Below are 12,811 nucleotides of genomic sequence, written 5' to 3' on the forward strand. Positions count from 1 at the left end.
AAATGTCATTTCATGGCATATGCAGGAGATGACGGAATAGAGAAGACATATGCAACAACTACAACATAAATGAACGAGAAACCAGTATTTATCAGCACTTGTGCTCATTGCAAGAGGGCTTCAACATACTTTCTACAAAAGGTCAAACAAAGAGTGAAAAACATTCCTTTAGGAAGCATATTACATATCTTACATTAAAGTGAGATCCGACAGCATAGATACCTGTATTGCCCTGAGTTACAGCCTGGAGGTGGTGTTCCACTTGGTGGAATAGGAGAAATGGTTGCACCTGTATCTGGTCGACAGTTTGGTGTAAATGAGATGTCATCCAAAGCGATGTCTCCCTGATATCCAGGACCGCTGAGGCCTTCAATTACTACTTGGTAGTTTACTGCGCTAACCAGAGGGATCTCCGCTCGTCTCCAGATGTCACCTTGTTCACCTGCATTAGACCAATCAAAGAGTACGTGATTATTTGGAAAATATTGTTGGTTACATCTTTCTTTCATATTGAGGTCACTCATTCATCATGATGTTTTAAGTATTCAATGAAAACGACAAAACTTTTAAGTTTGAAAGACATGTTTCGACAGAACCTGCTGTGATCTTCAGTTGATTGAGGTACAAAGCGTTGAAAGTTGAAGTTATAAAAGTAGAAAAATGCTAACTGCGATGAATAGTGACAACAAAATGAAGCAAGGTGTGAAAGTGTGAGAATTATAGGTGTAATTGTTGATTCAAATAGGGTTATTCTCTTTGAAGATGAATAGCGTCTTTTTTTTTTTATTGTTTGAAAAAGCTATTGCCGTTTTACCTGTTCTGTTCCAAATGGTCCTCAATGGTCCTGTGACAGATGTCCTAAACCTGATGCTCAGTGTATCAACATCTTTACCAAACATGTGGTACCAGAAACGCATGTAGCAGCTGTCATTCTGCCCAGAGGGGCGGAAAACAACGCTGCTCAGGCGAGCAGTTTCATTTGCTTTCCTTGGGGATGAAGTCTCGATATACACATAGTAACCCTTAGTAGTTCCTGAAAATAAATAGTACGAAGACATCAGTATATGTTTTTCGCTTTAAGCAATCTTTTGGATTAGCTTTCGCCATATAATAATTATAATGTAACGCAGGCGCTAAGGGTTTCTATCATTAAAAGAATTTCATTTTTTTAGTATCTTCAAATCCAGCTTGGCAAGAAATATTCTTCAGAGTTTTTCTGCGAATCAAAGAATGGTGCAATTTTCCTTGGACATGTAACAATGATTTTTACCAGATTCTAGAACATTCCAGTCGTCCTGTCGGTTCTTTTATTCTCTTTGAGAGTCCCAAACAACATAACGCTGAATAATCATTGCGTGACAGAAATATATCAAGATAGGCTATCAAGCACCTTTCACTTCCGGTTCAACATTTTAATTTACATTAAGTTGCACAATGCACATGCATGCAACCTCGATAAATAAGGTACTGTTTTACTCTCAGAGTCTACATGGCTCCTGTATCTCACTCGTAAGGTGAACAGACCAGTTTTAGCTAATTTCAAGCAAACACTTGATGGAAGATTAGAAAAGGTACGTGTACAAGGTCTTCGTGTACCAATAAAATCTTGGAAATAAAAATAAACAAGGACAATTAAAGCTTTAAGATTGAGTCTGACCTGTGGTATGATCTCTTCCTGGTCCTGTCAGCCATGATGATGTGCCGCCGCTGTCTCTTGTCCAGTCAAAGATGTCATCAGTGTCTTGCGTCCAAGTACACAAATCTTTTTCAAAGTTGCATCTTTCTTTATACTTGGCACAAGTGGCAGGTAGTTCATCACTCTCGTCACCACAATCATCAGAGAAGTCACAAACCTTAGAAGTTAATTTCAGACTTAGTAAGGCTGTATTCAAGGTATGAGTATTTCTTCAATCTTAGCTTCATTCATAATATGCATGCTGTAATACGTGCAAAATTGTGTGGTGTATGTATTTCATCCTGGAATTAAAAGTCAAATGCAACCATCATGAGGTAAACAGTAACTGATATTACTTATCAAGTGAACCATACGACTAGATTGCCAAAACTGAGAATAACGGTGGCCAGATGGGGAAAATTTGGTCAAAAGGGATCTGAAAAGACACCTTTGACTGCGAGTAACTCATAAAAAAGCCTGGCAATTCATAAAATAAATAACAATTGTTCAACTGTAAGGTAACTAGAATTAACAATGCAACACCTGGTTTGGTTTGACACACGATCCTCTGGTACAGCGGTACTCCCCTGAGTTGCATGGTCTAATGGGTGCTAATGCACAGCCTGGGAATGTGATGTCATCAATAGCCATGTCTGCAGCTTGGAGGAATTTGGATGCAACAAATTGAAGACTAAAATCTAAAACAAATAAGTGGATAATGTTATTCTGTAACATGGCAACTTCACACCAGAATAAGTGAAAGGAAACAGTCAAGCAAGCATTTATCACTTTCAAACAGGAAAGAGTGCTTTAATTATACAACAACTTAACACAAGTACGATACAAATTACTTCCATTGTTGTTGCTAACATTTACAAAGTCAGACAAATAGGCATTTCCCCTTTCAGCCCTCGCTCGACTGTGGTTCTTTTCCATTAACACCATCTTCTCTTCATTGACCAAAACACTTAAATTGTTTATAACTGACAGCAAACCTGTGTAAACTCCCCACACTTTTAGAGACAAAATGCTCAAGAAGTGCACGATTATGTGCAAATTAACTTGCCTTTATCCAGATGACCCAATCCAACTTCTGCTTTGTTCCATTGGTTTCCTTTGTTGCCAGAGACTTCAAACAGGTTGGATGTTGATCCTTTGTATTTAAGTTTCAGGTAGAGTGTTCCCGTCCAGGCACTGCCGCTTGCAGTGTACATGTGATAGTAAAAGCTCACAATGCAACCTGCTCCTGTTCTGGTCATGTTAGGACTTTGTAAAGTTGCATCAGCAAAAAACGAACCAGCACCAGAGTGGACATATGCATAGTAACCTTCAATTTGAACACAGAGCGTTAATTAAAACCAAAAGCAAATTACTACTGGTACTTGTCGACCGTACGTGTAATTACAATTGACAGCAGTGAAACAATAATTAGGCACCTTTTGAATATCACAGTTTACCTAATTAATTCTTGAAAATCGTATTCAAAAGGCCTTGAACCCTTTAAGCTTATCACCTGAACGAATTTGACGGAGTAACATCAGATACACAAGGAGCATGATGTACAGACTCAAGAGTTGATTCAGTGGATTGAACAAGACAGAATCTATAAAAAAAGACGTAATAATTTGATTGCTTACAAGAGGCATTGCCACATGTGTGGTCGACACTGGGTCCAGTCCCTGCGACAATGGTGGTACCCTTGTTTCTGTCCCACTTGTATGCACCTAAGCTGGTGTCTTTCCAACCACACAGACCAGGTTCAAATGAGCAGGCACCTTGAGAAAAGCAATTGAGCATTTCATTACAACTGACATTATAACTTAACCAAGTAAGAGCGCCTGTGACAAGTAGAGTCGGCCTACAGCGACGGTGCAAATTTGAAGGACTGATGTCAAAGCTACTCAATTCATTGCATCAGTAGTATGATTTGTGTAATGTGAAGAGCATTGATACACTTGTTTAACCACCAGGTTAAAAGCTTTTATGCGCCAAACAGGCAGAACAAGGATGCACGGGCAATGTCTGTTACATATGAAATCATTATAAGCCATAGTCACAACCTAAGCAGAATTAAAACGTGATGATATTCCATTTGCTACTATAATACATGTATATGGACTTTTAACTATAGCTTGCTTGTTGCATACCACAGTTGGCTTCATCAGAACCATCTCCACAATCATCTTTGTAGTTACAAACATTTCCCCGGTCAATACACCGGCCACTGGAGCACTTGAATCTAAATCCGGGACATGCTGGAGTAGTTGGACCCGGTGTAGTGGGAGGAGGAGGAGTCGGGATCGGTCCACTGTATGATCGACAGAACTGCGTCATGGATAAGTCATCGATGGAAATATCTCCTTGGTAGCTAGAACCGCGGACACTTTCAATAACAACCTGTAACATCAAAATAATTTACCAAACTTAGCTTGGTGTACTTGAATTTAGAAACACAAATTGCCGTGTGGGCGCCCAATCCAACATACGTTACTAATTACAGGGTAAGTACAGGGGAGGCAGCATGGCCGAGTGGTTAGAGCGCCGGACTTGAAATCCGGAGGTCGCGGGTCAAGTCCCGCTCTGACCGCTAAGCTGGAGTTGTTTCTCGGTAGACCCCAGTTCAACTCCTCGGTCATGCTTTAATAAGGCCGACTGGTCTGCCTCCCGCCATTTGGTTATTTTAGTTGATATATTTGTTTCATTCAGATCAAGTGGCACGCCTATGAACTAGCTTGGTACAGCTAAGCGCTTTGACCACTATAAACAAAAACATTTCAACACTTTTTTTTAAAAAATTCTCCGCTTCGAGGATGTTCTTAGCTACTAATGATCTCGAGCATTTTCACACGTATTACTAGAACAGACAATGTTCATACCTGGAATGGCACGGTACTCTTAAGAATAACCTCAGCTCGATCCCAGAAGTTGCCCACGTTTCCTGATCTTGAGTACACAAGAGTCTCAGCACAACCATTACATGGCCGAGTGTAAACATTTAATGAGCCAATATCTGGTCCAAACATGTGGAAGTAGAACCGAAGCCTGCAGGAGGTGTCACCCTGAGGTAGACTGCTTATAAACCCACTGGCCAGTCGAGCCTTGTCGCCTTTTTTACGCGGCCAAGAGGCTTCCGAGTACAAGTAATATCCTAGACAGCAAAGCAGAGAGTCAGAAGAGAACTTTCCTAGTGAACATATTGGAGCTGAAGAAAAGTGGATACAATTCTCGGGCCACTAATTTAAAATGACTTTAGTTAAAGGATAAAATGTTAATCTGGTTTTAACAACCAAGCTCACACAATTAACAGATTACCAGCTGAGCTGCCCAAGGTGTGGTCAAACATGGGTCCTGTCCCATATGAACCTGTTGATCCTTGGTTTCTAGTCCAGTCAAAATCATCATCAGGTAATTGATTCCATTGACATAACGATCGCTCAAAAGTACATCTGTACAGAAATAAAAGTAACAAAAACGTAAATCCAAAAAAATTAAGACTAAATACTTAAACCATAAAGTATTACACCACATTCAGACACTACCTATAGTTGTAGCTGTAACAGTTCAGTTCGTCTGAATTATCTCCACAGTCATCAGTATAATCACAAAGGCGTGAAGGATCAATACACGAGCCTCTAGCGCAGCGATGCTGGCCTCTTTTACAGTTACCGACAACTGGTGGGAGGGTGCAGTTTACAAAGCTTATATCATCAATGGCAATGTCACCAAATACGTTATAACTCCTCTCTGCCTCGAAGATGACTTTAAAGGGTGTAGCATGACGACCCACATATAGTTTTCCTTGCAGCCACTTTTTGCCTGGGAAAATAACAGAACCTCAGTTAGCCTTCTCTTTGTTACATGACTACCTAAATTGGAACTGTTAAAATCTAACAATGGCATAGCAAAAAACATTGTGCCTTCTATCAACAAGAACTAAATAAATAATTAACACTTAATACCTGGCCTTGAGGAAAACAGTTCATCTTGATCTTACCCTAAGCGCAGCCAAGGGAAACATTGAAGTTTGAGGGAAACAAAATTAACTGGCTGCACAACGAAAACATTAAAAGAATTCATGTTCAACGGCAGTTGTCGGTCAGCATTCGTGAGCAACAGTGAGTAATGTACGTCAACTTTGCAATGTTGCCCGCTCAGAGAACTTTAGCGGGAAACAGTTTTATTTTTTAAATGCCAAGTGGCCTCAAAGTAAATAACGAAAGCGCGTGCTGTAAAGAAAAAATTTCAGCTATATAACAATCATGAATGTGCATAACATTTTCACACCAAGCTCCTGGAAGCGTAAAGTGCATGATCCTGTACAGTACTGTGCAAAACAAATGCTAACGAATTTCGTCAAATCTCACTCTTCATTCTCCCACATTTTGTCAAAGTTTCACCAGCAGACAAAACAGAGACATCCGAATTTTATTTGCCTTACCTTTGTTACCATCTTCTTCAAACAATCTGCTGTAAATCTGCCCAACTTTGACGTAACCATACAGACTTCCAATTCCAGTACCATACATGTGGTACCAGAAGCTAACAACGCAGGTTGATGAAGACTGTTTCAACCAAGTACTCTCAAACGTGGCTAGATCCCATGAACTTCCTTGAGAGGCTTCTACATACACATAGTATCCAAGAGCAGTGCCTGAAAGCAATCACATTGCTTGTTATGTAAAATGAACAATTCAGCTAGGAAAAACATATATTAAAAATGATCAACTGTTAGTGGCATTTTAGAAACACGTGCTTGTACAGTTCTCTAGTTTCGAGTAATAGTAATGATTTCTTCATAGGCTGGCTTATGTAATTCTTGGTACTGGCGCGAACTGAGCATCTAACCCGCTAAACATTAGCATACATCGTATGCTGGCGATTTCGACACGTTAATTAAGTTCTTATCTTATCTTATCTTTTATCAGTTTCCCCATTTCACCTGTTATGTAAATCACAGAATACTATCGTTTAAGGCGGCAAAATGGTTGCACTTGGTTACCGTGCTCAGACACCGCTGTTGTTTTGTGCAGAATTATGTTATATCAGACGAAAACAGCTTGCAATATGGTTGACTTTGTAAATAGCTGATACCTGACAAAAAAATAATGTTGATTACCTAGTGTGTGATCCGCACTTGGCCCTGTGTTACTGGACGGCGTTCCTCCACGATCTCTATTCCAATCATATGCACCTTTGCTGGTGTCATTCCATCCACAGAGTCCTTGAAAGACCAAAACAAATACCATTTAGAACGCGTCATTTTACAGAGCATTCTTCGTGAAATTAATGTCTCACGGATTCAGTCATACATATTTCCCAGCTTCCTGCAGCTTACCATAGACTTCTTAAGAAGAATGTGATGCAAACAGACAGACAAATACCTTGCTTTTCTACAGTGCATCAATATCACGTGTTTCTTAACACCGTCCATTGGTAAATAAGATAGAAATATTATTGTCTTAATTCAGAGGCTTCTCACCTTGTTCAAATGTACAGTCTCCACAGTTCTGTTCATCACTGTTGTCCCCTGACCCACAGTCATTGACGAAGTCACAGACCTTGGTTGAACTCACGCATGTACCAGACTTGCATTTCAGAGCACATGGGTTGGGTGAAGGAGTGGGTGTAGGAGCTAAAAGCACAGAAGGGAAAAGCATTAACTACTTGAACTACACCTGTATTGCCCACATGACAGGCTGACTTAGTGGTACCTCAAGCTTCCACAGGACTGACTAAGTGAGTAAGAGTAAACTGTTCACTGGTGTTCAACAAGTGAACAAAAAGAAGAGGAGAGAAAAGGAGAGAACCGTAATTTAATAAAAACTGTTAGGTGTATCATGTGATACACGAGTTTCAAGTTGCAAAAATATATTGAAAGTTGTGAAAATAAGTTTGATTAAGTTGTGTAACGTTTTCCCTAGACAGGATGCCTAGCCATCACGAAAACCATCTCGGGCTAGACCCAAGCAAAGGTGACAGGTTTCTGTTTCCATATCTGAGTGATCTGTGACAAAATGAAACTTTAATTGCACTTATTAATTAAAAAAATATAATAATAACAGCTTTATTGAAGTGCAAACGTATTTAGTATTAACTACTAATTGGGGAAATCTGTACCAAGCTTACCAGGCTATACCAAGACCCCAAAGGACTTTTTTTTCATTACACGCTAAAGGACACAACATGAGGTTTGGTGTTGGCTGCATGCAGCAAACGTCTGACTCGACCCACAGTAATGCCACTGTTACTTACTTGGACAAACTCCTGATGTCACAACAATATCGTCAATAGCTATATCACCATCGTATGATGCGCCCACTGTAGCTTCAAACACAATCTGCAATATACCAATATATTAATAGATTAGTCCAAAAGCTGAATCAAGTCCACAAAGGATTTTTTTTTAATTTCTAGCTACTTTGAAAGGGGGTAAAAGAGAAAAGGCAAGAGGTTCTCATTCCAGTTATACAGTAGCTAATGGCACGAACTAAGACAAGACTAATTTGAGTGAAGCAGCCAATTTAACTTGCGCTCTGGAAAGTGTTGCAGTGATTTTCTCGGGTAAATGATTGTGATATAAGTCTAAGTATAAGTCTAATTGGTAAACTATTCCATATTTTTGTAGTCGTAACTCAATATGAACTACCATATTTTCTTTACCTACTGAATGTAGGACAAATAAACTCATATTTGAAAAATCTAGTGCCGTGTGTTTCGAGCTATTCAAACTACAACTTTCCATCATATAGTCAGGAACTGCAAGCCGTTTCTTATGAAGAATATAAAGCATTGGGCTACCCTAGTTTCAACAAAGAAGAGTGACAAGGGTAAACGATTAAACGGAGGCGAGGAAGGAGCCTTTAGCTCAGCATTTGGTATCACTCTAGTTTCCGTTTTCCGAAGTCCCAGAATCCTTAGCAAAGTCCTTAGAACAACGATTGCCAATCAACATGACTATTGCCCGTCACTGCATGTAACACAAAAATGTCAAAGAGGTACATGTAAACAGTAATAGACGTAAGAGAAACAGGGGGCGGGGGGGGCATTTCCTCGATGTCATCCCCTAACATACCTCAAAGTTGTCTGGACTGTTCATCTGCACGTACTCCATCAACCAAACATCTCCATGGTTTAGCTGTTGCGTCCACAAGGTTGTATAGTAAGGTTTACTGGGGTTGAATGGATAAACCTTGAGTTTAACTTTAAGCGAGCCAACACTGTTGCCATACATATGATACCAGAAGTTCAAGCACCAGTTATGGCCATTGGATACTTTAAATCGATCAGAAACAAGTCTGGCAGCATCTCCTTTCACTCGTGGTGAAGACGCTTCAATGTACATATAGTGACCTGCGGGTACACAAGTTGTAAATTCTCACTTTCCAAATCTTGATATTTAGACTTTAACTTTTAAAAACCATTTATTACGTGTTCCAAATGACATTTGAAGTAATGTATCACCCACGAAAGACCTTGTTTGACCACATTTCCAAACACCGAGAAGAGAGTTGAAAATACGACCCGTAGCGGAGTATTTTTGACGAGCTTCGAGGTGTTTGGAAATGTAGTCAAACACTGTCTCGAGTGTAAAAACTAAACTACACACTAAAAAGAAAACAAAGAAATACACTAAAAAGAAAACAAAGAAATAAAATCGTAAGAAATCTATGCCAAGATCACATATCCAAACACCGTCACGGTCAAGATTTCCTTTTGTTTCAACTTGATGAATTATTAATCATTTGGGAATACACGTTCCAGCCTTAAAGGTACGTGACCCATCAGAAGCAGAATGACATTCTTACCAACAGCAGAGCCAGTTGTGTGATCAGATGATGGCCCAGTTCCAACACTTCCAGTGTGACCAGTATTTCTCTCCCAGTCGAAATCGTCGTCAGCCAATTCATTCTGATAGGCGCATAATCCTTTCTCAAAATCGCAAGAACCAGGAGGTGGGCAAGGACCATTCTTGACAACTGTATCATCAATGGCTATGTCTCCACGATATCCACGCCCTCGAATACCCTCAAATACAGCCTGAATGGCCAGACAAAGACAAAACAATAGTTATTGACTGGAAAAATCCCTCCCGCTTCCCACAATTCCATTACACTTACAGCAAAATGAACTCCTTTTTCAACGCACATACCCTTGTTTAATCATATACAATATGTTGACATTACATTATATGGTTACCGTCTGCATCGTAGACTACCAATTTTTGCATTTTTTTTTTTTTTTTTTACAATTCATGATGCCACAAAAGATGTTGCAGAATTAAGTATGAGCAAAATTAAATCAAAGCATGTGCCTTTATTTGTTTCAGTTGATTTATGTTCTTTACAATTTCACCTCTGAAATCTGACCTGGAACATAAAAATGTACAGAACTGTAAATTGGTTTCAAAAACCTCTGGAAATTTAGTGTCGCAAACTATCACCCTGCCAAAATCACTGAATGATGTCTCTGTAATAATACACGAGTTGTTAAGGTACACAGGTCTACTGCTGTAAGGTTTGTTAATAACTGTTCACCTTCCACTGCGTGTTAGGGCTCTGTACTGTTATCATTCCTCTCAACCATTTGTTTCCCTGGTTACCGGATTGGAACCAAACTTTATTTCCAAGCGTATTGCCACGTTTGATGTACACATTCAATCTGCCAATACCGCTGCCATACATGTGGTACCAGAACTCCAGGCATTTTCCATTTCCATCAGTTGCGGGATATGCTGGAGACTCCAGACGAGCATAGTCACCTGGCTTACGAGGCGCGGATGTCTCAGTATACATGTAGTGTCCTGCAATGGGATAACGAAACTCAACACGCAGAAGGCAAAAATGTTATGCTGAAGGGGCACTATCACGTCAAAACAATGTTAACCTATAACAGATGAAGATCTTGCCGTTCAGCCGAGGAAAGGTGTAACTATGACGAACTAGCCCCAAAGTCATTCCCACTCGCCCCTAAAAAAAATTCTTACAAGCATAATCTCTTAAAAAACAGCATCCCCTAGCCTGACAGCAAGATTTACTCGCTCCACAATCCACAAAAAATGTTTGCCTTAAGAGCTCAAAGGATTCATCTAGAGCAGGGTTCGTACTCTCGTAATCTTTTCAAATTCCATGACTTTCCACGACCTTTTTCTTGACTTTTCTGAGTTTCCCATGACCAAAGTTAAGTAGCTATTCTCATAGTATTAAAACAATCACTTATTTAACGTATTTTCCAGCATTATAATGGATAAAATGCGTGCTCGTGTCTATTTGTACTGAAATCAAAGCCTGTTTCAAACTCATTTGTTATTTACTTCGATTTTTTGTCTTTTTGCCTTTTTATTCTCAGAAAGCATATTGCTTTTCCATGACTTTCCATGACCCGCACTTAAATTCCATCACTTTCCAGGTTTTCCATGACCTGAACGAACCATGCTAGAGGCTTACACCTACGTTATTTAACATATAAATCATACTAGGACAACACGAATACCACTAAAAGTAAATACGATAAAAAAACAATCGGACTCTTTTATAAATTGTTGAACATGGAAGGACATTTTAATGTTTCCTTCATTTGATAAACGAGGAGCTGTACTGACTTACCAAAAGAAGTGCCGTAAGTGTGATCATAAGGCGGCCCTGTTTTAATTGAGGTGGTGTTACCACTTCCTTTAGTCCAGTCAAAGATGTCTCCCTGATCTTGAGTGAAGCCACAGATTTTGGGATCCTCAAAGTCACAGTAAGCTTTAACAAACAAAAAACAAAATTAATCTCAGCCAAAAAAAAACCCAGCAACAACAAGAAAGAAACTCCAGCAAACTCTATGAAAATATGCAGATTTAAATGTCTTCAGTTTCAGCCGAAACAATACAAACAGCAATCTAATGACACTTTGATTACTTTATAAGTATTCTAAAATTAAAAGTGTATTATTGTTTGTCTCACAATGTAGTCACTTGAGATGTAGACCGCGATCTACATCTCAAGTGACTACATCGTGAGACAAACGATAATACACTTTATTATTGCATCTACCACGATGAATAACAACAACATTTTCCTCGATTTTCTAAAATTGTTCTACATGCTTTTTCGCATTAACATCTGCCAAAAAACCTTACCTCTTTTTAGAGAGTGAGATTATTCCTTAACATAAATTATATCTAGTTTTCCTTTAGTTTGTATTCTCTGAGAGGCAGGATCTTACAATAACTACCATAAGGATACTAAAGCACAAAACATTAAAGATTTTAGCTTACGCAATTGAGGGCAGGAACCATCTAACAGCCGGATATCATCTAGCGCAATGTCACCTTGGTAACTTACTCCTCGTGTACCTTGGAAGGCAAACTGCAGAAACAAAATGCGAGTCAGCCTTTATTGACAGAAATTAGTCCTGTACGATAGAGCTGTAAGTGCAAGCATCTCATACCTGTGTTTCTACAGTAATCATACATGTACGTTGACATTATGTGGATGAATGATAATAATCTTATTGAGGATGCCGACTTCACTATGAGCTAGTGATTTACAAAAGGGTCCTCTAAAACTAAGAATAAAACCATTGATGAAAATAATAATTTACATGATAAAAGTTTCAACAAATAAGAACAACAACAAAGAAAAAGTTAAAAATACACCTTGCTAAATTGTCTAAACACGCTTAAGGTTTTTAGGGTTTTAGGGTTTTACTATATGCTAAAACTAACTTTTAACGAGGCAAGCAGCCATAAAAACTTTGGCGAGCGAGTGCACAAACCTTATATTCTTTGCAGAGACACTATCATAACCTTACTAGCACACCTGGAATGGAGTTGTACTTGTCACAGCAATCTGCCCAAGTCTCCACCTGTTACCCTGGGTTCCACTTTTAGTCCAGATTGGTGATGGAGGAAGTTGCTGCCCTCGTTTCATAAACAAATTCAACGTGTCTACATGCTGTCCATACATGTGATACCAGAACTGCAAACAAACCATGTTGTTGGGTTTTCCCGATGTTGTAGGAACTGCTGGACTATACAGGACAGCGGTGTCATTAGGAGACTGCCCAGAGGTCTCAATGTACACGTAAAAACCTGTACAAAACAAAATAGGTTTATGAAAAGGTTGGCACATCCGAGGAGACTTGTCCTTTAAA

The 12,811-nt window shown here is 39.3% G+C and overlaps 1 protein-coding gene across 1 annotated transcript in view; it reads right to left on the reverse strand.

The window, feature by feature from the left end:
- LOC110051685 (MAM and LDL-receptor class A domain-containing protein 2-like) overlaps window positions 1-12,811 on the reverse strand; it is a 105,927-nt gene that overhangs the window by 38,059 nt on the left and 55,057 nt on the right. The window contains exons 63-82 of the mRNA XM_020757743.2: window positions 12,478-12,749; window positions 11,934-12,024; window positions 11,278-11,418; window positions 10,210-10,475; window positions 9,481-9,712; window positions 8,748-9,025; window positions 7,928-8,012; window positions 7,155-7,307; window positions 6,792-6,896; window positions 6,114-6,326; window positions 5,215-5,491; window positions 4,988-5,121; window positions 4,552-4,823; window positions 3,823-4,072; window positions 3,313-3,450; window positions 2,742-3,002; window positions 2,219-2,373; window positions 1,658-1,853; window positions 815-1,033; window positions 223-442 (exon numbers count right to left, since the gene is read on the reverse strand). Of these exons, the coding sequence (XP_020613402.2) occupies window positions 223-442; window positions 815-1,033; window positions 1,658-1,853; window positions 2,219-2,373; window positions 2,742-3,002; window positions 3,313-3,450; window positions 3,823-4,072; window positions 4,552-4,823; window positions 4,988-5,121; window positions 5,215-5,491; window positions 6,114-6,326; window positions 6,792-6,896; window positions 7,155-7,307; window positions 7,928-8,012; window positions 8,748-9,025; window positions 9,481-9,712; window positions 10,210-10,475; window positions 11,278-11,418; window positions 11,934-12,024; window positions 12,478-12,749 (3,958 nt within the window). The remainder of the gene's footprint in view (window positions 1-222; window positions 443-814; window positions 1,034-1,657; window positions 1,854-2,218; window positions 2,374-2,741; window positions 3,003-3,312; window positions 3,451-3,822; window positions 4,073-4,551; window positions 4,824-4,987; window positions 5,122-5,214; window positions 5,492-6,113; window positions 6,327-6,791; window positions 6,897-7,154; window positions 7,308-7,927; window positions 8,013-8,747; window positions 9,026-9,480; window positions 9,713-10,209; window positions 10,476-11,277; window positions 11,419-11,933; window positions 12,025-12,477; window positions 12,750-12,811) is intronic.

This window comes from Orbicella faveolata, unplaced genomic scaffold (assembly GCF_042242905.1).
Source record: "Orbicella faveolata isolate gen_17 unplaced genomic scaffold, um_ofav_v1 contig_46, whole genome shotgun sequence".
NCBI classification, from domain to species: domain Eukaryota; kingdom Metazoa; phylum Cnidaria; class Anthozoa; order Scleractinia; family Merulinidae; genus Orbicella; species Orbicella faveolata.